The following is a 24,429-nucleotide window of genomic DNA, read 5'->3' as shown; positions in this document are numbered from 1 at the left end:
TTTGCCATCTCACATTGGGGGTGAAGGAAAGACGCGTCTCGGAAGGTGCGCAATGAAGAAAAAAAAATTGTGTTCCTTCAGGAATTTTTTGCGGACGATCTACAGAACGGATTTTTGTTCTGAAAACGGCTACGATATCAGGTCACCTAAAGGAACAGATGTTCTCATTGGGACAACTTCGTAGCTTTTATAATTAAAAAGTTAATTAACCTACTTTAGGCAATTAGTCATTTGACGGTTGAGCAAGATATGGCCAAGGACGTCCGCCGGCCCAGAGATTATCAGCATGTCAGCAGCCCTTAGTTTTTTTATGAAAAATCTGTATCGCTTAAAAAAAAGGCACGCTGTAAACCTAACACAAAACACAACCGAAGTTTCTGAGGCCGTTTTGAGCAAAAACCGGCCGCAGGGCGGAGTTTGAATAGAAAACACCGCGGTGTCATCGCGGAGACCTTGTTTTCCCCGCCGGACGAACGGTCGCCGAGGTAATCGAAAGTTAAGGTAATTCCGCGGGAAAAACTCGTCAACCTCCCAGTCATAGAGTCGATCGAAATCTGAACACCTTACACGACTAGAGAATAATCGCACGGCTTGGTTGAAAACTGCGGATTATTGCCACGCCAACGAAGGCAAGTGTTTTGCTTTCTGCTCCGCCAATGGGCAACTCTCCACCGTAACGATGTCATGTATGACGTTACATGGGAGGGAGATAAATATATCAGTCACTTCCGTGGTCTGCTCTAGAAAGACCTACAAATTTGAGAACCATTTCGTTATTTCCAATAAAACCTTCACGTTTGTATGTCTTAGTAATCGTGAATATGACTTCGGATAGGTTTCAGAATTGCCCGATCTGCAAGAGACAATCCAACCGTTTGGAGCTGCCTAGTGTGGTCCATGCGGTTCGAGATAAAAATATTCATGTGGTACATACTTAAGTCATTAGAAAAAACAAAAACGGAAATCTGCGATGGTAATCGAGCTCTTACCATTCAACCACCAGAAGCAGGAAAACTCCACGTATAATGCGCGTAGCGATAGTGCTCGAACAGTAAACCCTGACCAGTAAGTTCAGTTTACCCATAGGTACCAAAACATAAATGTGAAACTGTAGTGTCGATTTCCCTTTGGTGATATTCTACTTAAGGTAACATGACATAAAAAATTGCATCACTATCTCAAGGCTCACAAAACACACTAATTATTAAACCTGCAAAGCAATTTTTTATTCATTGCACATTGTGCCATTGCGCCTGTGCCGCGGAGGGCGCTTACTTAACACCAAAAGTTCTGACAAAGCCTCGTAATGCCACTAATCTTCAGGAGAGAAAAAAGCCACAGCTTAACCAACAATCCCTCGTCAGGAGTGAGGGGACGCCCTGGTGTCTCAAGCATTTTTCCCTTTGACTTATGTCACCAGCGGTCAAGACCTAACTGCTGGAAGATCAGAAAATTTAAAGCTACTGCTAAAAAAAATCTCTCGCAATAAGCTCACAATTCTGAGGCTATGGAATGTCTTGCTCTTCCGGCAATCATGAATGAAGCTCGCGGTAGCTCGACAATGCTGATCCCAGAGTTACACAACCACTATAAGTGCTTTCTTTAAAAATGCGTCCGTAGAAATGCATTACGTGCTTGAGCTCCAGCAAAATTCCCCGCGGAAACCATAGAAGAACGCCTCTCGTCTGTTGAGTTGATTGGGAAGAATAAATAATAAACCTCTCTCTCTCAAAAGAAACCTATCAAACAGCAACCGTCATCACAGACCAAACTCCTCACGCGGATATTTCTTTCACATTACTTCTTTGTTCTTTGGCAAAAGTAACACTGAACAACAAATAAGAGTAAGCTTTGCAAAAAAGGGGGCTTTCGTTGGCAGTCTTTGATGGGATGGGGTAGGGCGAGGTAGGGAGGCAGTTACATCACAAATAAAATCCTGTTCTACTATTTGCAACACTCCTAGATATATCCTCTCCACGCAAGTCAAAATTTTTCAAAATACAATTCCCCACTACCCCAATGTTATGTCCATCAAAAACACACATGTACAGTTCATGTCACTAAACGTTTGTCCATTCCTTGACCAGTTCGTCACGGACACTCAGTTACGTCTCAAAAAACAAGCCGTCCAAAGTGCCTTTGTTGTGGTTGTCTCTTACCCACTGAGAGCAGTGCTTTTTCCATAGTGACGGCCATCAAACAGATGAAGGAAAGAGGTTGCACACCTTCTCTTTCACAATTAACTTAAGGCCACATCAACTCACTTTGCAGAGATTTCGCACACGTAAACACAAACACGAATAACACTTTAAAAAAAAAGACCCTCTTGTTAACAGTGTGTTCCTTTTCACATGCCAGAAGCTTCACAAAGAGGGCACTTTTTCTCAGCATGGATCGTCTTTAAAGAGGCGTTTTGGCGGCACAATTAGAACGATGAAATACACACAGAGGCTCAAGTCCACTAGCTGCGTTGGCCATCACAATAGTAGAGGGTTCGAAGGCAGCCGTTGTCTGTCTTTTCTCCACTTGCCATATCTGCGAAGAAAAGGAAAACAGATTCATTACATTCTCCACTGCAACTATTTTGCACCCACAGACCCTCAAGATTTCTGGTGAGCATGGCTTTCTCTCTCTCAAGACAGAGTGATTCTCTATCACATGTTTAGCATTCTCTCATACAAACATGAGGCAGGACAATAATTATGTAAGAAACGGAAATTACTCGTGGCAAGCTACACAAACACCAATGGCAAAGAAGAAATGTCATTCAAATAACTGTGGAATGGCAGGGTGTCCGTGTAGCTTGCCTCGGCTAATTATCGTGGTGAAACACTCTTCCCATCTTTTGTGCCGCCTAAAGACTGAAATCTGCCACCTTTCCCACACGACGATGTATGACATGGCAACTGGCTGGTCCAATGTACTGAGCACATACGTGGCAACCAAGGTGTGGCATCCAAGCTGGCAACAAGGCTGTAATGGAGAAATTTATCTCCCCATGGGCACAACAAATAATCAGGTTTAGCATGATTTGTACCATTCAGTTTTGATTCTTCCGGAGTACAGTAGCTCTGTTTGGTTATTAAACAATCCAATGCAGTCCACATCAGGCATTCCATAGCATTATTTTTGGAACCAAACCCTGGGAGTACCTCTCCGCCTGTGCTAGTAGGAACCCATTGTTTCATCAATTGTCTGCTTGGCCTACACTGATGTGCGTGGAATCATATGCGCTGTAGTTACCCAAACCAAAAACCCTTCAGGCAGCTGGCAGTATCAAGATAACGTGCATATGCTCAAAGTTAAGTCTCAACAACCGCAAGACCTCAACACCACACGAGTTTCTCACAGCCTCCCCATATCAAGATGAGATCAGCGTTGCTGTACGAAAACGTCACCATGCAGCTGAGTGGAATTCTACAGCCACAACTACTTCTCATGACCCTACAGGATCACAGCCCCTGGATCGCTCTCTTTGCTTCGCTTGGTACAGCCAGCCAAATGCTCCCCCGCGCTGGTGATTGGAAAAAGTTTGTATTCCTCCCGCATTCTCTGTGAGGGCGCTGACCATCGGGGGTTGTCGGCGGTTGCTCGCACGCGTGTTTACCCATGTGGTGTGCGGATATAAATGTACTTTCGCTTGATTTTCAGCGAAATTATCGTTCTGTATGTGCGGTGTGAATACAGCAGATATAAATTCCTGAAGCTGATCAAAACATTTACGGTGATTTCTATGCAATACTTCTTGCAAATGTCGCCGAAAGCTAGTGCCATGCAAGATGTCCTGCTAGCGAATTCGTGTGCGTCAGGGCGGCTGGTTTCTCGTGCAGTTTAACTGTGTATGCGTGCCAGCTATAACTCTGAATGAACGTCATATTGAAGTAGCCGAAACTACGATCGAGGGGCATCGTATGCCAGACGCTCTACGCAGTGCATTTGGAGAAGGTGAAAAAAGGGAATGCTACAATACGCTACAATGTGTGAAATAACTCTAACGCCCGTGTGTGCCAGGTGGTAACGTGTTAAGCTCGGCGTAAATTCCACAACGCAGGTGAAGATGCAGTGAAATCGCAGACACACACGCACAAATGTGTAGCATCATAACACAACTCTATTCAACTTTTATAGCATTTTTATAAAAATGCTCAGAGATCAGCATAGATGTAGTTTTTTTTCAGTTGAGTTCCACGGCCAGGCGGACATCCTATCAAAAGAAGTGTGCAACTACAAGGTAACTAATTACCTAAAACTCATTTATTAGCTTTCATTATGGGATTTCGGGCAAAAGCGAGATAGCAGATTGGGAAGCTAGTCGCAAGCCATTTCACGTTTAACAAATCCTGAAACAGACGTTGAAATGTCCATACCCAAATTTTGATATACAAATGAGCCAAAACCACGGCGACTGATAAAGCGGGGAGTATAGCGCTCATTTCACCTCAGAAGGCCACGTGATTTGGAGTGATGGAGGTAGTTTCAATGAGGATGGTCTCCCATTCTGTTATCTCGCTTTTGCCAGAAATTCCTAATTAAAGAGTTAATGAATGAATTTCAGGTAATTTGTGATCTTGTAGTTACATACTTTCTTCAAGAGGATGTTCGCTGGGTCGTAGAACTCAACTGCAAAAACGACATCAACGCTGCTGTCATAGCTTTTTAATCAAATTTATGTAATTCTATATATGTACAATCCTATTCACACAACTACAAGCAAAAGTTAGAAACTTCCTAGATAGGGGCTTACATATGCTGTTCACTATCCTATCCAGTGAGGGTGTCACATTTCCTGCCCAGTTTGCAAGCAGTGGGCACAAAAACTTTGTCAAGAATACCCAACATAGCTGGTCAGTGATCACCGGAGTGTAGTCTGCACTGGCAGATGGCATACTGTGGTGGCATAAGTGTAGTTACAGCGCGACTATGTGTACATACCCGTTTAAGCATATCAGTGGCATATCTCAAAGCAAGTGCGACGGAGCTTGAATTACGTAGAGACGCGATGTCCTGAATATAAAAAAAAGCAGATATAGATGATCTCATTTTTATTTATTTGTTGTTTGATTCCACGACGCAAATATACCCCCGGAAACAATAAAAAAAATACAAAAAATTTCGAGTTATCGTTGACGGCATATTGTTATTATATCGCTCTCTAATGTTCTCTGATGAATCTATATCGTACAAAAGTAAAAATTTCAGATATGTTACGTCCCTGTGCGGAATTCGCATAATGGGGAACTCAACTTAAAGCCCGAAACCCCGTAGGAGCAACGTAGAAAACAGACTGGGAACGCCCGCTCCGTCGCGCACCTAGCGTGCAAATGTGGAGATTCCCTCGTCACGCTTTTTTTATTGTTCCCTCCCCATATCGGCAGGCCATACCAGCGGAGCAGAAAGGAGCGATCGAGGGGCCATGATTGGATGTGCGCAATCGATTAGAATGATCGCAGAAGCTGCATGTGCGGACGTTCTGTGGGAAAATTGGAAGACTGACAAGCTTCTGGGATTGCTTCCGTACTACTACTGATGAATGTGCAGGGCTGTCAAGAGATAAAAAAGTTCACATACTTTGTAAGTTGTTAAATTCACGGGCGCAATAGGTAATTCGCAAATTTGCGAGTTGCCAGGACCCAGCAACTATCCGTCGAATCTTAAATTCGCTGTGTGTTGAGCTTGGGGTCGACATCTTAGGGGCCCCCGACCTTGAAGTTCCAGGAAGAAGTTAGCGAAATGGATCACAATTGGGCCCAATGCATTTGTCATCCTTTTGAGCCCTTCTGACTGCTGTGATTGTGGGTCCTTACCACGGTGGTAGATAGTAAGGTGATCCGACGCCGCGTCTCCTCCACGCCGTCGGGTGGTTCAAGGTCGGTCCGCGCTTCTCTTCCATGCCGACAGAGCGCGACACTCGTATTGGGGCCCTCTTATCATTGCTTCCGCGTTTACCGTGCATTGGCTCCAAATTGAAGAGCGCGCTATTTTGATTCTGAGTCCTGCCTCCGCTTACAAACTCATGTATTTGATGACAAAAAAAGCTCTGATGACAACGGATCCGACATGGGGAAGAAGTGCTTCGTGCCGCGATGTAACTCCGGGTATAAAACGTGTACAGAGAAGGTGTCCCTGTTTTCCGCTCCTGAAGAAGAGGACCGCCTGAAGGTTTGGAGACATGCTACTCCACGCAAAGATCGCCTTCTTCAGACTACAGACTACATCTGCGAGAAACATTTCAAAGAAAGGTTCGTCTCGAAAACCTGGGACGCGCTTCACGATGGTCAGGTTGGTCGATGCGCTTCACGGTGGTCATGCGTGTGAGAAAGGAGTATATGACCAGACAATTGACTACATCCTAGACAATTACAATTTGTCATTCCCATGCAGTGACCATAAAGCTGATACATACCTGCCAACTTGGGAACATCCAAATTAGGGAGATTTCAAAAGCGCGGGGGGTAAGAGAAAGCTGATGTTGGGTGGCTTTTATTTGCATTCGTAACACGAGCACACTTCACCCCAGTGCACTCGTCGGGCACAAGTTTTGCAGCAACAGACTTTGCCCTCTCCAAGAAACTATCTGGGTGTCAAGCTGTGACAAGGCTATGACACTTTCTCAAAAGAACATGAGGTCACAAAACTACGTCTCTGTTCTCTTTGCGAGGTACGCAAGGTCGAAACAGCTATAGTGCAAAGGCACCTTTGTCGCCCGAAAACATGGAGGAAATGCACGGAAACTAGAAGTGCTAGAACTAGAACTATGACCAGAACACCTGAACTCCGTAACACAGAGGCTCTGGGAAGCGGCAGCGATTCCGACGGCAATTGGGCTGGTATTGGATTGACGTTTTCATCTGTGTGCCCAGAGAAAAAGCAGGCGTTTGAGATATAGAGAGGGAAACTGCATTTTCCGGGAGATTTGCTTCTCGGCCGTACAATCGTACAAACCGGTCCGAATCCGGGAGTGTCCCGGATGAATCGGGAGAGTTGGCAGGTATGCTGATATAATGGCGCATATGCTCCATTACTACGTTGCAGAGCGAATGCACCAGTACTGTACCCAGCTCAAAAGAAACGAAAAGAACAAGACGCGAAGTCTGCGCAAGCTTTCAAAACTAGTCTAGTGGTTTAGCGGAGTGCCGCCTGGTTTTCCTCCAGCAGGACACGACTTCTCCTAGCACATACTTTTTCGGCGTCGTAGTCTTGCTTTGTTGATATCGCACTGATTTGAATTTGAGCGCCCGTGTGTGTGCTTGACGTTTTTTTAAGTCGTCTCATTTTTCTTTCTTGACATTTTTAAATGTTTAATAAATGTGTCGCCTAGCCGTGTCGACTCCGTTCCCCTTTCCTTTTTACCTTGCGGTAGCCCTTCGGCAAATCTCCTAATACTGTACCGGCAACCTATTCAAACTTTCAGCACTTCTTAAGTTGTTTCCGCGCTCTCGCCTCTTCCTATATCTTAGTACCACATTTTCAAAACAACGCAAACAATTGAATTTCTTCTTAATGCAAAGAAACTCTAATTTGTCGTTGCCCCCTATTCTCTCCGTTTCCTTGGCTTGCTGCCGTTTCGGGTTCCGGTAGCACATTCGACTGTATGCCTTCCACTTCGCGCCAGTGGTTCACTTTATGCTGTGGTGACAATGTTCAATCAGGCGACTTACGACATTCACCAGAGCATTCGTATGAAGGCTTACAGAAGCGCGCTACACAGGCATGATGCTTTAGCAGCCCTTGCTTTCCATGTGAGCGGAGCCGCACGTCGGGCCCAATCACGGTGGCGCCAGCTCACGGCGGATGTTTGAACCGCGGACAGAATTTTGCTCTCTCCCGACGCGCCGTCACTCCACCTGAAAGACTTCTACCACCGTGGTCCTTACTCTGCTGGGTCCTGGATCATTGTATAATTGCCCCATCACCCCTGTCACCGCATCGAGCAATTACTAATGGGACTCGATAGTGATGCAGCAATGTTTACAAAGGCTGATTCATATAGCTTCAACGCATACATGCTTGGAGGATCCAGGCTTACAAGGAACTGGAATCACTGGACGACAACATCCGTAAGGGATTCGTGAAGGCTATGAACATGTGACTTGCATCCCTCCTGTAGCGATATCCCTCGCATAAGGATTAAATTAGCGATAACCACCAATATCGCTGTACGCAGGTTAGACCGTACCAAAATTCAAAAACATTACAAAAGCCAGTCGCGTGTCTACACAAAATGTCCAAAAGGTAAAAATAAATCTCACCTCTTTCGTAGCTTTGATAAGCCCGATTCCAAGCTGAAACAGATAAAGAGTCCTCAAACTTAATATCTGTGGTAAATGAACTGCATATCCTACTAGTTGTAGGTAAGCAAGAACTAGAGATGTAGCAAACCCTTCAAGGTTTGAGTTGGCAAAAGTTCGCAGAAGTTAGACTTCGACTGCGCATGCGCCCTGATCTCCTTACCGGAAGCATATGTTTTATGACTCGAAAAGCCGCCAAGTACTTGTGGTATGTTTAGATTATGACAATCTATATTTTTCTGTGTGCTACATATTTATTCATTAACAAGGTGGATGGAACCTAAAAAGGAGAATGTATAATGCGAGCCACCAGCTCGCACGATTGAGGCACCGCCTGACAACAACTGAGTTTTCCTGCATGTCGCTTGTATTCATGAAATGAGATTTCAAACTATTCCGAAGCATACACAGACAGACGATGCAAGAGGTACGTGTAGGTTTGATAGATGCAGGTGCATTACCGTTGAACATCTCAATGAATGTCGATTTAATGAAATCCTCTGTTTAATGAAGAATTTCTGTTGCCCGTATCTTTGCGCTCAATTTAACGAAATATATTCGTTTGGTAGACTCTATTGAGGTCTCTGGGCGAGGAAACCCTTCTGCACGTGTCTTTCCCTTTCACCACGAAGAGGAGAAGAAATCTCAGAGAGTTTCGAAACCACCACGACGAGGCCCTCTTCGTACGTGTTTTCGGACATGAAAACTCGCATTTCAGCCCTCTGACAGTCTAATTTGTTTTTGTTGACGCTGTTGACAGCAGGTTGCGGTTTTCTGTTGTTTTTTACTTGTTTTTGTTCGCACCACTGACGTCGCTGCCAGTCAAAGTTCCACCGGCGCAAACATCTACATGACACCCCTTTCTTGTTCTTTTCGGCATTCAACGGCAGCGAACTCTAGTTCATCCCAGAACTGTTTCCTTCTGCGTTTGTCAGCCATCGTGAGTGCAAGAGAACCAACCAAGAAACGTCGATACGCTAGTGCACAGGAGAAAGCAGCAGAGGCCATCCTGAGCTATCAACATTTCAAGCGATTGTGCATAAATTACATATTACCTACCATTATGCGATGAATAAAACTCGATTATTTGTGCCCTTCATAGTTTGTTATCTGTTTTATGACAAATGGTGTTTTGCGGTACACGCGGCCATCTTCTTTCCCCCCAATTGGTGTGTTCCATTTAACGAATTTCTCTATATAATGAAAAAAAAAAAAGCCAGCATTTACAAATTCGTTATATAGAGGTTCAACTGTATTACAACCTTGATCGCACTTCCTGCGGTTATAAGAATGGTTTTCAATAAACTTTCGATAGTTGCTAGTGAGCGCCTGCATGGTGTTCTTTCCCTCTCATTTCTACAACTTGTACTGACTAGACAAAGCAATGTTTTGACAATTTTAAGCTACTGACCACAATCAAGGAAGTCCACCACATCCCGGTAGTTGAAGCGTCCAACGTCATCAGGTGGATCCTCAAAGTGTGGTGCTCCCATTGAGACATCTCTCACAGAAGGCACAAAAACATCTTCCAGTGTCATACGCAGGAGCTGTTCGTTGACGTCAAAACCAAACGTGATCTCGCCCAGTGCACTTGTGGACCCTTCTTGCCCATCCATAATCACAACTGCCGGGCACTCTGTATACACACAAGACTTTTTCGGCAAGTTGGATACACGTCTCTCAAGAGAATCTTGACTAGCAGGCAGTGAAGGCACTACTGTAGCATCCTCCGGTGAGTAAAAGTTGCGGCGTGCACAGGACATACGAGCAATGTCTGCATAGGATGTCTGCGATGTTGTGGCTCCCCTGACAGGAAGGGAGTGAACACTGTCAAGGTCAGAGTTTTCGGGCGAAGACTGGTCAGAATGTGGAGCTGACCCTGCTCGGCGACCAGTTTCATCCTCATTCTTCTTCTTGAAGGGAGGTTGGTAATAAGGAGTTTGGCGGAAATTGTCACAAACTTTCTTTGGCTGCATTTTCCGACGGTGCTTCTTGGTGACCACACGGAACTCACATTCCTCATGGATCTGGTCCACATCCGAGAAAGAAGACACATCTACGCGGTAACTACCATCTCCATCTATGCCCTGGTCAGAGTAGAAACTTGGGGAGAGTGACCGCTCTGGTGTTCCACCAGAGGGCAATGTTGGCTCATCCTGCAATTTCTCACCTCTGATGAGGCTGCAACAATGCAACAAATGGCATCACATTTCTAGAGACCACTTTCAAAACCCACCTGATTCTGCTATCAACAAAGTTGTTGTTGACCAAGTCCTCCGCCAAGTCATCCTTATTCCGTGAAGTGCCAACTTTGGGCAACAGCTTACGAGGATTTTTCACCTTGGTATTGTTAGACGTCTTGGAGCGTTGTTTGTCTCCTGAGCAAATGAACTCTAGGAGCCGTTCGATGGGAAGGTCTCCACAATTGCCTTCCATGTTCTTGGCCAGGAGTTTGTCTTCCACAGCACGTGCCTTCTTGCCTTTGCGCACGTGGCTATTGTGAGGCTCTTGGTAGTTGTTTGGTCGGCTCATGTGTACGTCACCTGAAATCAAGTAATCAAGTTAAAATTCGTCACACTCCCACCCTTGTAGAGAAATGTCCTTTGTGTAAGTATGTAGTCAAGCTATGATACTGCTTAAGTTTGCAGTCTTACTGTTTGGGGAATATTTCGCACCACGGCGTTCCGTCAGTCATTGTGTCCACAGATTCAGAAGATGTCACATGACAGACACATTATCTCTCTAGCTTTCAGCTACATATGTAGCATGCTCGTGGGGCATCGTCCACAAGCAAGCAAGCAAGAAAGATTTGGACATGAAAGTGGCCATTATTAACAAACCTCCTAGAGGTATCAAGAATGCTGACCGAGCAAAAAAAAAAAAATCATTGCAGCAGCTAGCCTGAATCAAACCAAAAGCTTCTACAGAGATGTTGAGGACGGCATGCATTAGGTAGATGACAAACTTTTTAAAGCAAGAGACAGTCATCGCCTCCAGTCAGTATCACGCTGGCATTAAGCTAGATTGCTTCGCTTGGTGATTTCGAACACGCAAAAGCACGGCCCTAACTTAGAGAATGATGTAATCACCACTCGCATCTACAAACAAACTGAAATAACAAAGTACTTTCAGTAAAAACGATATTTGACCAGTTCCACCTTTCCATAGCTTTGACCTAGCTGGCATTCATTGCCATCTCCATATATAAGGAATTTTTTATAGAAAAAACGGCTGACTTTGTGTTAAAGGCAATACATTAACCAATACAGTGGAATACCGTAATTAATTAATAACAACCTTTTTTAATTAATTCCTGTGGAATAATTAAAACTCTTCCAAAGGGACTGAATATTTGTTCAAAAAAAAAGAGTGTTGGCTTCACATACTAGCTGCATCCAAGACCTGTCCTGGCTCACTATGCCTTGCTGCACGTTCACAGTGAGGTAAATATAACTCTTCCCAGAATATTTATTTACCGGCAAGGATCAAACCATGTCAGGGCTCAATACTGTAACTGTATTAGTGTTTGCAATGTATTAATTTCCACAAAGTGTCATTTTTAAACACTATTCCTGTTTCACATTTCGAGGATAGTCCCTCATTTCCTGGGGACAGCACAAAGGCCTCTTTCCCGGTTGTGACCTGTTATGTTTTCATTTGGCGCTGTCTGGCGAGAGCTTTGCACAATATACACACTCAACTTTCAAATTAATAGAAAACATTAGTCCAGGATGTCTACTTGAAAGAAATTCACATTAGGCCAAATGATATTTCAGCAATTTTGGCGTTTTGTCCATATTTTCTTCGTGTGGGCTGCTGCCATCACCGACATCTTGCCAGACCAGAACCGGCAGTACGAGTAGCTAGAAGGCAAATGTGAAAGGAAGCAACTGCACCTGCGCCAACCCTCTTTCAAGTGTGTAATCATGTTCGCGAACGGGGGACAAGTGTCTGCGTTGTTGATCTCTGTCACCGAAACTCGCTTTGTCCGCACATGTGGGTGATCGTAATCGCTGCCTAATCACGACTGTACGCGATGTGGGTATTGCACCAGTGCATTTTGGGTATGTATTCCTGGGTGGGCTAGGTTGTGTAGGGCGTAAAAAAAAGACACGAAATTCGTCACGACGGACACAACATCGTTACACACCATGATGTCATTTTCATTTGGGGACCTGATCACGCACAAGCTGTACAAATGCCTGGGAGTTTCAAACGATTAAGTTGTTCCTCCCGGTATCTGGCAAGATTATTTGCACCAGATACGAGACATCTGGTAAATTGTTCTCGCGTTACGTTACGTTCATGTTTTACTCTTTACTATTTTTACATATGTGATATGCATAACGAGCAATATAAACCTCATTTTTACCTGTATGATATCATTTAAGAAATTTTGCACCCATCTTTACCCCTCGAATTTTGCAAAAACTATTTCCCAAAAACCTCGGACTTTACGCTTAAGTTGTAACACATTATAAGTGTTCTCATGTGGCTCTCGTTCGAATAAACCATTTCAATTAGCGGGCCTTGTTCCACATTGAAGTAAACATGGCCACACCAGAGCCGTCAATCGTAATTAGTTCAATTAAGAGATTTTGAATTAACAGGATTACACTTGCAAGTTGTCAGTTTTAAAATGCAGGTTTCGGATTGCCTGTCAGGACAGCATGCAGCAGGAAATATCTTTACTCACTCCCACAGAGGAAAGCCTTTGTCCGTTCCATGGGCTGCAGAGGGAACAGCTGCAGAGACACATTGAAGAGTGAGAGAGTGAGGGAAATATTAGTCAATTTGCATAACAATTACCTTTGTGAGCACTAGGCTGCAGCTCTTGCTTCTCCCATCTTCCTCCTTCTCTTCCTCAGAAGTGCCGTTTCTGCGGTCAAGTTCCTCTTCTGACCGATGGCCTGACGTCAGAGGCACCATCTCGATGGCCACCTCGTTCCCAAAATCCTGCTGGTCACTCAGCGAGTGAGCACGGACAGCTCGGCCAGGACGTGATCGGCCGAGCCCTGCAGATCGCATTCCATCATGCTGCAATGCTGGCAGGTCCTGAAACACAACTGAAGGTCACACAACTGACAGCAACAATCACCTGTAATCACCTGCAAGGATCGATGAGAAGGGATGGGTGTTCGTCTTCTTGCAGGTCCACGTAGCAATCCCTTGCTGCCGCCGAGCACCCCATGGGGTGCAGTGTCATCTGGGTCACGCACGCCGTCCAACAGTCGCTGTGCCAGCAGGCTAGATTCTTTTGGTCGGTGAGAGGCCAGATCTTCCAGAAGATTCCTCAGATCCTCTTCATGCAGAGACGAATAATCAGGTTCTTCCACCTGCAACCATTCATAAACATCAATGGAGGTTTCCATTGCCAAACTGAAAAATGCAATGGGGAAATTCTAAACGTAGGATAACAATCATTAACCAAGATGAAATTTCATGAGTGAGTGCTATAAAGCTGTGGACAGTGGAGTCATTTCCAATAAATTTAAAGCACTCAAGACGATGTATGTTCAGCACACATAATGAAAGTGAGAATGATATGCATTCGCAGTAGGTCATGCTTGAAGAGTGGCTTGCCACTGTCAATTTTGCAAGTTGATGGATTTGTGGAATATTTCACGTTTTTTTGCTCTTGCAAGGTCTTCTGAAAGTTGACTGGCACTGGGAAAGCAGGCATCTCCAATGTACATCAACATTAAATGTAAGCAACTCAATTAGAAATGCAGAGCCGTTGTCGCTACCAATATTTTGCGAAAATTTATACATCTATAGTGTAGGATTGCACTCAACCCTGCTTAATTCACAGAGCAGTCCATTAATTAGTGTGCAATGAAATTTACAAAATCACTGTGGCCACCTGCCCGCATTGGATCAATATTCTCATTAAGGTGTGCTAGGATCACAGTTTGTCATGCAACCTACTGCAGCAGAGTTAAGTAACAGAAAAAACTAACAAAACTAAATTCAAGCCTGGAAACGTTAACGGAACTCGCGTAACATAATTCCCCTACCTTTCCACTTAATATGCATATAATAATATCTATAATATCCTTCATATCTAAAACAAGCATGGAGTAGAACGACCTTCCATCGTCATTGTTTTGTATGAATGGTGACATGTGCTATCGAATTATAACTAACCACAACTACGCTCTGTATGCTTTGCCTCGAGGGTATTAATAAATAAAGAAATAAATCTGCGTATATTCCTATTTCTCATTCACATCTCATGAGTCATCAGATTGATTTAATGGCAAAATACAAGTAGACAATGCAAATGATTCATGCAGAGAGGTGCCAAATGACAAGCTGTCCATCAGAAATCACCACTTTCCCTCTGCAATGTATTATACATCTGCGCGGGTGTTTCCTCTGCATCCATGCATAAGTACGACACGAGATGGTGATCTTGGTGATTTCCTGAAATGGTGACCACGAGGAAGTGTTTCCTTCGTTAGTAGTGGTGTTTGTACACAGTATGCCTGCACCTTGTCAAAGGTCATATTCTCCAAGAGAGGAGGACAGCCAACTAAAGTACTATTTCTCAACAGCTCTTGTGTCAAATAAAAGCAAGGACTCGACCTCTGGAACATTTTAACAACACTTGTGTGCATTTTGATGTAACAAAAGTGAAATTAAACGTGCTTTTCTATGTTTTGCTTCTAACTCGTGCTGCTTGGCTGCACTCCCATTTGGGTATACCCGCACAATTAAGGAAGAGACCTTTGTCTGTGGGTTGAGAATTACATACCCGCGCAGACCTCTAACTATAGCTGCACAATAAAAGTTCCAAAAACAGTCAGAGCAGCCGCGGATGTGATTCCTGCATGACGGAGAACACGCCACAGAGAAAAACAAAAAGCTGGCGGCGTACATCGAGAAAGAAAAAGATCTTGTTCATGCGATATTTTTTTTTCTATCCAAATTTGTCTTTTATTATGGATCTTACCCAGGAGTGGTCACCAGCCAGAGAAGTGAACGATCTACAACGCACGGGGAAGCAGTCCCATAAATACGTTGCATCGCATACCTACTCTTTGTTCATTTGGAACCCCATAACTGCCATCCAACTATGTTTGAAAATGGCAGTGCAAGCAAAATATCACAGCCTGGATCATTACGAAAAATTCCTAAATGCAGATATTACACAGGGTGGGCTTTTTGTTGTTCTTTAGATTCTTTTAAAAGGCTACGAGAGCAGCACAGATACTGTTTTTGCAAGTAGGCGAGTATGTAACTACTGTATGACTGATTACCTAAAACTAACTCTCTAATTATTGCATTTTGGGTAAAAGTGAGATAGCACAATCAGAGACAATCCTAACTGAAAGCACTCATATTTTTAAAGAACTCCAGAAATGAGCACATGCACTGAAATATCGATCACCAAATCCTGTTGTGCTAATCAGCAATGTTAAGTACAGCTTGGGACAAAAGTTCATGGAACAGCAGGATGTCTCCATCGGAGCGACACCCTAGCAACAAACAGGATAGTGAGAGATGGATAGAATAGCCGGTCCTTATTCAATTTCTTCCTCCTAACTAGCTCCGATGAAGAAATGTGCCAGTGTCGTATTCCGCAAACTTTTGTCCCATGTTTTACACCTATGAAGTCAGCAAGACAAGTTGCCACTTATGCCAGTATAACCCTGACTTACAAATTGCAAAACTGCATACAGCACGATATCCTCCTTTATGTCTGCAGTGTAGCGGAGCATGTTTTACGACTGCTACATCACTATTCTCATGGGTATGCCCACAGGGTTAAAAAAGCCCTTCAGCAGATCTTCCACATAAACTTTCCAAAATGATTCCCACAATAAATTGCCCTTCAGGCATGTTACTTGCTCCAAGAACATAGTATACTCCCTTCCCTTGTCACGTGACCACCAACAGAAACTTCCCAATGCCTAAATGACCCGCATCGTCAGCACAGATGTAAGATCCAGTCAGTACCTGAAGACATTCCACTAGCTCTAAAAAGGCATTTAAGTTCCTGCTGGCCTGGACGTAAGTCACATTCCTGACAACCCTGCATGAAACAATGTCAACCTTTCTCCACTGGAGCTTGCTTTTGTGTCGCAGGTTGTTTGTTATTAAAACTAGTTGGTAGTTGAATGCTGTCTGTTCCATTTCTTGTACATTCTACCATGATTATTGAGAAGCAACATACCCTTGACCTTCTTATTCTAGTATGCATGAGCCAGCTTCGTGTGTATGTCCTATATGCATGCATGTCTTTGTTCCTTTTCTTTCATGGGCCAACACTAAGGCCTTGTGCTATTCTTTGCATAAGAAAAGTATAAATAAAGATTATTATTAATGTGAGGACCGTAGAAGGTAAATTGGCACATTAACACAGTTAATAAGATCTTCGATTCATTTGGCATAAAAAGTGCTGAGATGTAGGAGAACAACATTGGTCAACCTGCTTATTCAAACAGATTCCGCAACATGAAAATTTCCATTATGCAAAATGAAATCATGACAGACAAACACATTGATCCAACCGACGATACCTCAACAACAAAGAATAGCCATCACGTAGCATTCAAACTACAAAATCACAATAATTTGTGAATAATTTTTTCGTGCCCCACTATTACCAAGTCCCTGAATTTGTCCTCTCACGAATATGTCCACTGATATGACATTCAGCACATTCAACATTAATTAAATACTGAATGTGAGGACTGTTTCTGATCGATAGTAAGCTCCCAAAAATTCTTTGTCGAGGCCAGGGACAACTGTCATGAGTGAGTGCCAAAAGACTGATACGGGCATCAAGGAAGAAGAGAACGTGAGGGATCCTCGTTTGGAAGATATGTGGGGAAATCTTGGACCGGAATAGGGGGCTACCACATCTTTACCCGCTTCATACCGTTTTAACCACTTCATATTTTTCAGGCATACTTTGCCCCCGCTGTTTCAAGCCTTGGTGTTTCTCTGCAGATTACGCTTGACGATCTTTAGTCTTTCCATCACCAATATTAAAGTGATTTATGATTGCTTCTGTGTCGTAGTTCCCGATTGTGTCCCAAACTCCAGTGATGGTCGCTATGAACGACCACCCCATATCACACAGTCATGTATTCTATTCACCAGCTCACATGATTCTTTCAAGCGACATGGTAATCACATGCAAGGTTATTTAGAGCACCACATGGTTTCGTCATTCAGACTCGACACTATAAGGGGGGAACGATGCCCTTCAAATTTCACTTGACCAACCTTCAAGGTTTAAAGCCGAGCCAAAGTTAAAAACATTGTTTCAGATAATGCTGCTGAAAAGAAAAGGCTTCTGCAGTATATCACAGAGAGACAAAAAACCTTCACACTCACAATCAATTTTATCTCGAAAGTAAGCCCTACGCTGGAAGGCTAGGACACCTGACTGGCAGTGAAAAGGTTTTCATTCCAACCTCTGCCTAGCCTTTTCTACAACTGTCAAAAATGAAAATTACTGTGTCAATTGAGTGGATCCTTTTTGCCCTCAGCAATTGACTCACAACAGAGGACATTCGTTCACTAGCTGTGCTACACACAACAATAGAAACCGTGTAGCAAAGCATGACATGAACCCTTTTGCGGAACCCCAGGGAGTTTCCGTGAATAAAAACAGAAGAAAGCAACACCCGACATCACTAGACTCAGAATGCACAACCTAGGCTCACCTTTCGTAGCTATTTTCATCTCACATTCACACATGTACTTTCTCAACTCAAATACTCTACTTCCAGAAGTAACTGGGTATCTTATGAAAACGTATTTAGTATCTTAACTCAGGTACTTTTGGGCAGTAACTTGTACTAATGTTTTAACTTATCCCTAAAACCACTGCTGTAAAGAATGATTCTTTTGAACATCCGGACAATGGCTGCCGTAGTGGAGATACTGGCGTTTGTTGGTGGGCTTCTCAAAGATCAGGCACACCACACTAAATGTAAGGAGGATTTATCGTCAGGCAAAATTGTCATCAATGTACCTTAGAAACATGAGTGGCTTTATGAGGAGCCGAGCCAATTGCCTTTCCTTTAAATTGTCTCAAGATTAGCATAGCTTGGCAAAACATGTGACCCCTGCGCCATGTGTCTGTCATCCTTAAAACAAAGCTATTATATCTTAGAACTAATTTATGAAGAGGAATGAAGGATGTCAGAAGGGGTAGAGCAAAGGACTTTTGTTGTGAGGGATATCCACATATAATGCTAATGAGGATCATATAATTAGATCAGAGAAATTGCTGTTGATAGGGTTAATTTTATTGAGGAAATTAGTAATGTCCTTCACATATGAAAAGCACCAGGAGGATGTGTTCTATGCAGCATTATGTGAGAGAAATTTTTTTGGTTGGTGTCTTTATGACTGACATGATTTTCCTGGTACACTTGTATGGGTCTTATGAAATCTGCTATATCACAGGAGTTGATCATGCACTCCTGGGAGAAAACAAGTAATATGACTCCAACCAGGAACAGCAAACGAACCATGCAAAGAAGATCCATGTCACGAAAAAGGCCTTCAATGTTTTGCTGTGCAGTTCTGCCTCACATCTTGTAACATTCTTGGATCATTCTCAACAACAGTTCTCTCATTTTCACAGACACAAAAATGCAACAGCCATGTAACTGGGTCTGTCGACAGTACAGCAGTAGAGTACAGATATGGAGCAAGTAAAACCTTGAAATAAATGCATAGGTGCAGACTGCACTTTCCAAGAAAGGTGTACCTATGATCAGGTGATAATTCATCTCAATGTCATGGTGGCTTGAGTTTGAAGCATAATCACTGACTTTCTTTTAAAAATCAAATTTTCAGTATGTATCTTATCGGCCAGATATTTAATTTGTGCAAAATTGGTCCACAAATTCCTTGCCACATACCCCTGCCACACGGCCAGGAAAAATGACATTAGCATGTAACGTCAGTCAGGTCCCGGAATGAGATTTCTTAAAATACGACAGATTGGAATGACATTAAACGCAATTATGTCAATGCGGGTTTCCCACTAGCCACGTAGGAGGTGGGGTACTTGAAGAGATTGAAAATACCCAAACCAGGAAATTTGCTGTATTACATAATCAATGGTCTGTAGTATGTCGGAAAACTGTTGTCAACTTGCCTGTCAGGTGGCAGTCTAAGCCAAAAACAAATATGCAAAAAAGCAATCGTTAACAATGCCACAAATAACATTCGCTTGTTTTCGGGTAATTTATACAATAATTGCGCAGTACAGAGTGGCTGTTGTGCTCAGACAATGGGAGCGAGGGTACGCATTTTGCAGAATCTCAATTAAATATCTCTGTATAGCATAAATGACAGTAGGATTTAACTCATTACACAGTTAATGTCATCTTTCGTGGGCACGGGTATAAAGTGCTGTGCCACACCAATAGTTTATGGCCTTTGCCATAATGCCATTTTCTGCCTATTGAACATGATTGCAATTGATGTTCTGAGGCTGGAACACACATAGAAAGGACAAATACACTGCTTACTGAGTTTGCCCACGAAATGCCTACTCCCACTCCCAGTAACAATTTTAGTTTGCATAAACCCCTTTCTAGTGCACAGCACAATGTGATTAGATAAATCTGAGCTTTCTCAAGCATCTTTTGACGAAACAAGTCCCAAGTTGTTGGAAATTTCCATCAACAAGACCAAAAGAACTTACTGCTTGTTTTGGATTCGCACTGGCTGGCAAATACTGTAGAACCCTTTTATTTCGCGAACCCTTGCGAAACGGGTGTGAATTATAAGGGCACACGCTTGCTTTTAAAAACAAAACACAATGCTTTTAAAACCTTTATTTCAACTACTACCTACTGGAAAATGAATGAGTCTTAGGTGCTTTAGGTTGCTGAATAGGTAGGATTCAGGTTCAGGAAGGCAAAGTCCAACAATTTTAGGAGTGAACTAGCAGTACAAGCTCATCTTTTGTGCGTACTGGTTCACTGCCAGCTAATAACTGAGAAGCGTACAAAACAGTCTGACCTTGAAAGGTGCTTCTAATCACCAGAAATGTGGCCAGAGGCAATCTTTGGGATTGAGGAGTTGGCAAAGGGGGATTTTCTGTGAAGAGAGATTGGTATTTAGGGAGAATGTTCGTCCTGGGGAGCTCGCAAAATTTACTGGTCGCATCTTTACTGAATTCATAAAAATTTGGGGCCGTAGTTTTACAGTACATTATCTTATCATGGTATTCAAATACATTGTAAATGACTGAGCTGACATATTTCAGAATATTACATGAATTTAACATGTTTAACTAGGTTTAATTTTTCAAGTAGCATAACTTATACTTTACTTGGTGAGTGGGCCGAATCGACATGTGGCGTTTGATGTCATTAGAAAATGACGTGTGGCACAAGCTTAAGAAATAATGTCATTCAAGACCCGAATGCCATTAGATGTCATTTTTGGTGCCCCTGTGGCTTGGGTATAAGAAAAACACGATGAATAAGCGAAACCAAATCTACACAATGGACCATGAAACCATCCGTTTCGAGTGCTTGGTAAAGACGAGTATGCAAGTGCTCTATTAATACAGAAGAAGCGCCCAAAGGCGGGGTAGTTGGTAAAAGTAGATATTGAAAAAGGAACAGCAGCAAGGTTTTGCTGCTATTCCCTTTTTCAATATGTACTATTAATACAGCTCAGATTGGAACCCTAAAGATGTCTGCAAACCTTTGAGAAGCATCGTCACAGCTGGCAATCTTACGTTTATCATCTATCTCATTAAGGCATCATTTATGTAGCACTAATCTCTAGATAAGGTCATGGCTGTCTACAAACTATTTGGTAGACACGCATGAGGACCATGATGTGAAGCATCTCCTCTGTGATAACCATACTTCGACATCAAGCATCCAATGCCCCCAACCACAACTACCTTCGGATAACTGCCTAATGAGCATAACCATGGCCTTGTTAAAGTACGGCTCATATTCTGCTTCTTCAATAAAATGTAGGACACACAAAAGGTTGTTAGTATTTGTATGAGTTAAGGCCAGTTTCTTTTTTTTTATTCGTAGACTTTCAAGGATGGCGACAAATTCCTCGTTGCACAAATTTCAGATTCTTTCCTGAACTTAGGAGCCTTCTAGAACGTCACATTTCGTAAGAAGCGTGTTAACGCCAAGGTTTTTGCAACTAGAACATCGAAATGACGCGACTAATTACAAACAGGTCGTCACCAGACAGTTGCCACCAAGTTGGTAATCTCGCATGTCGTTTCGGAAATACTATTTGGTTCCGAAAATATTTGTACAGTCCGTACCCCATATCTCTTTCGCTTCCGTAGACAGCTGAGTTTAAAGCATGTTCCTGGCAGACGACGACACCAGGACAGAAATGAGCCCAGTCAATGTCACCTCGTTACAAATTGCAAAGATAACATACCCTATTTACAAACGCAGAGCACAACAGTATACACATTATTTACCTTTTGATGAATGTCTACTTTCAGTTGTCTTCGTTTCGAATGGTCTCGGTTCCGAAAACAAGACTGTTTAAGGTAATAAATGGGCATGCCGACTCGAGGCTCCGGAGCTGAATACTCAATTCTTCTGGTGCAAATAAAGGACTTGCGGCAACGAAGCATTTGCGAGCGACAAAGCGACACAATTCAAGACACAGCGTGCGTTTGACTGCTAAGGACGAACACCACGCAGGTAATGCAAAATTCGTCATAAATTCCGCGTTTAAGCCTAAAACCATAAGCCTACCGTGGGGCACCGCAGGAAACACACCCACCAAATAACGTTGAAATTAGGCCACTTACCACACTGTTGGAGACTTTTTGTGTTAAAATTCGATCACTAGCCTTCAAGTGTTTTACTGATATTTGACTATTTTGAATATTAGCAGCAGAAACGGGAAATTTTGAGTGTAAATCTGTCGCTACATTCCCGTCTATCTGCTGCTCCGAACATGCTGCCATCTTGAATACGGGTCAGCGAGATTCGTGCAGTGATTGGCTAAAATTGTAGTATCGAAAATTATTTGTAATAGTCGATATGGAGGTTCATAAAAAAACGAACAAAGATATTTGTCACTTTGATCTTGCAGCAGAGTTTATAATCACCTGTGCCCCGCACTCGTTCGCTTTCGGTGACATGGGTGAGATAACAACCTCCTTGTAAGAGTTCCACATTAGCTGGAACGCCTTTATGCAACATGCATTTCGCCAACACGTAATTATGGCGCAAAATGAAGAACACCACCATATTCTATCATCTAGGACTTGAAAGGAAAAATGTGGAAAATGAAAGTATACAGCGCTAACGCCTGCTTGAGCATGACGTCAAAACCGCGTCGCCATGGTACGCCTTCGCATCCCGCGCGCGCGGGCTGCGCCATCTAACTTAGGTCAAACTATTAACGGCACCGATAGCCTAGCTCTAAGTCGTCCCCTGTTTCAGATTTTTGCCGTGATGGAACGAAAAAGCATGCAACTTTGTTGTCATTTTCTTGTCGCAGAATGCTGTGAACAAAAAGCGCAACACTGAAACGAACGTAAATAAGAGTCTTACGAACCGAGGAACGAAGAGTGAGGGGGGTGGCAGAAACTTATGCAAAAGCATGACATGACCCATACACGATTATTACTGTTTGCCTTGTCTGAGGAACACCCAGAAAAAAAAAAGAAGAAATAAAACAGTCGGGATTCACACCTCGTAATCTTGGCGTTGTATTATGCGTGTTGTCCACCACCGGTCGACCCATCATATGAAGTCCTTCGTTCGGTTCAGTGCTCGTCTACTATCGCGTTGTTATTTCAGTCAACTGTTCCAATCCGATTCATTCATTCATTCAAACCGAATTATCACTGTCATCATGCACGAGCACATGTCATTTCTTTATTATGTTTACGATTGGATTGACCAATGAAAGGACGCGACGTCTAACAAGGCGGACCAATAGAAAGATTACAACTACCGTCGCCGGTTCGGTCGGACATTTGGTGTTGGGTCAGTACGGCAGTGATTAGTACCCGTGTTGCCGTTTCGTTGTGACCAGACATGTCATCTTCTATCGTTGCTTTGACATTGCTTGCCGTGGTTAGCACAGTTTCTGCATCGCCAACTAAGGGGAGCGTTCCCCTGCAGACATCAACTTTCGACAAGGTGAGTGATTATCTGCGCTCTTACGGGTTTTCTTAAACAATCGTCTGCTTTCAAGATCGTTCCAAAGTTCAAGGCAGCGCTGGTGAAGTTCGACGTCACTTACCCGTACGGAGAAAAACACGATGAATTCGCCAAAGTCTCTGACGAATCGCAGAACACACCCGAACTTTTGATTGCCGAGGTTGGAGTGCAAGGCAAGTCGCTTACTTTGTGCTTTGTCAGATCATATCGCAGTGTGCAACTTTTTTCCCCTCTCCGTTCAAGACTACGGAGACAAGGATAACATGGACCTCGCTGAACGTTACGGGGTAAAAAAGGACGACTTCCCAGTCTTAAAGCTCTTCTTGTCTGGCCAGAATGACCCCGTTGCTTATACTGGGGAATTCAAAGCTGATGACATCAAGGGATTCCTCAAGAAGCATGCCGGTAAGATCCCCCCCCCCCCCCCTGTTCTTGGCCACAAAGTAGCATCATGCCTTTCACTAGGTGTCAAGCTCAACTTGAAGCATTGCCTTCCTAAATTCGACGAGCTTGCAGAGAAGTTCATGAAGGAAGAGGATAAGGCGGCTCAGGAAAAGATCCTGGAAGAAGCCAAGACTTTACAGTCAACCTTAGAGAAGGACTCTGAAAAGAAGTCCGGAGATGTGTATGTCAAGCTGATGCAGCGGATTGTGGAACGAGGGAAGGCCTTCGTCAAGAGTGAGGCGGAACGAGTCAAGAACATCCGTGAGGGAAAGATTTCCTCCACAAAGAAAGAGGAGTTGCAAGGTCGCCTGAATATCATCAGTTCATTCCAGCATGATGAGTTATAACCCGGTTTAGTCATTTGGGGGGGAGATTTCCATTGTCGTTCTTATTTACTTTGTTTTGAGATTAATAAAGTCTCTTGTTTTTTTATCTTGAGAACTTGGATTGCACTCATTCCAAAGCAGGTCCAGAGTTCAAAGACCAGTCAAGCAGAGAAGCTACTGCAACCTGCGAGACAACTACGTAAATGTGGATTTTTA

The 24,429-nt window shown here is 43.3% G+C and overlaps 2 protein-coding genes across 4 annotated transcripts; one reads left to right on the top strand and one right to left on the bottom strand.

Moving 5' to 3' along the window:
• Nucleotides 1-1,201: 1,201 nt before the first annotated feature.
• LOC135370081 (uncharacterized) lies at nt 1,202-22,520 on the bottom strand. Of its 3 annotated transcripts, none has more exons than XM_064603774.1 (8): nt 22,381-22,520; nt 13,397-13,624; nt 13,098-13,343; nt 12,985-13,033; nt 10,525-10,831; nt 9,700-10,469; nt 8,250-8,282; nt 1,202-2,535 (listed from the first exon to the last, which is right to left on the bottom strand). In XM_064603774.1, exons 1-8 carry the CDS (start codon nt 22,447-22,449, stop codon nt 2,462-2,464), a joined length of 1,776 nt encoding a protein of 591 aa, XP_064459844.1. In that variant the 5' UTR covers nt 22,450-22,520; the 3' UTR covers nt 1,202-2,461. The 3 variants fall into 3 exon arrangements, with proteins under 3 accessions (XP_064459844.1, XP_064459842.1, XP_064459843.1); XM_064603772.1 differs by lacking the exon at nt 22,381-22,520 and adding an exon at nt 22,078-22,261; XM_064603773.1 differs by lacking the exon at nt 22,381-22,520 and adding an exon at nt 21,739-21,984.
• A 650-nt stretch (nt 22,521-23,170) lies between these two features.
• LOC135370083 (endoplasmic reticulum resident protein 29-like) lies at nt 23,171-24,319 on the top strand. The gene is made up of 4 exons (XM_064603775.1): nt 23,171-23,422; nt 23,478-23,616; nt 23,687-23,848; nt 23,909-24,319. Exons 1-4 carry the CDS (start codon nt 23,318-23,320, stop codon nt 24,232-24,234), a joined length of 732 nt encoding a protein of 243 aa, XP_064459845.1. The 5' UTR covers nt 23,171-23,317; the 3' UTR covers nt 24,235-24,319.
• The last annotated feature ends 110 nt before the right edge of the window (nt 24,320-24,429 follow it).

The sequence above is a fragment of the Ornithodoros turicata genome, chromosome 10 (assembly GCF_037126465.1).
Source record: "Ornithodoros turicata isolate Travis chromosome 10, ASM3712646v1, whole genome shotgun sequence".
NCBI classification, from domain to species: Eukaryota; Metazoa; Arthropoda; class Arachnida; order Ixodida; family Argasidae; genus Ornithodoros; species Ornithodoros turicata.
Note: the sequence above shows the minus strand (reverse complement) of the source record. Positions and strands in the feature narration are given on the sequence as shown.

What these genes read in the sequence shown, in the direction of transcription:
- LOC135370081 (XM_064603772.1), bottom strand. Translation starts at nt 22,236, where the DNA reads ATGGCAGCATGTTCGGAGCAGCAGATAGACGGGAATGTAGCGACAGAT. An exon ending in AAAGGCTTTCCTCTGTGGGA is followed by an intron (nt 10,832 to 12,984) that starts GTGAGTAAAGAT and finishes ACTTGATTTCAG; the next exon opens with GTGACGTACACATGAGCCGA. An exon ending in TTTGTTGATAGCAGAATCAG is followed by an intron (nt 10,470 to 10,524) that starts GTGGGTTTTGAA and finishes GCATTGTTGCAG; the next exon opens with CCTCATCAGAGGTGAGAAAT.
- LOC135370083 (XM_064603775.1), top strand. Translation starts at nt 23,318, where the DNA reads ATGTCATCTTCTATCGTTGCTTTGACATTGCTTGCCGTGGTTAGCACA. An exon ending in AGACATCAACTTTCGACAAG is followed by an intron (nt 23,423 to 23,477) that starts GTGAGTGATTAT and finishes TCTGCTTTCAAG; the next exon opens with ATCGTTCCAAAGTTCAAGGC. An exon ending in ATTCCTCAAGAAGCATGCCG is followed by an intron (nt 23,849 to 23,908) that starts GTAAGATCCCCC and finishes GCCTTTCACTAG; the next exon opens with GTGTCAAGCTCAACTTGAAG.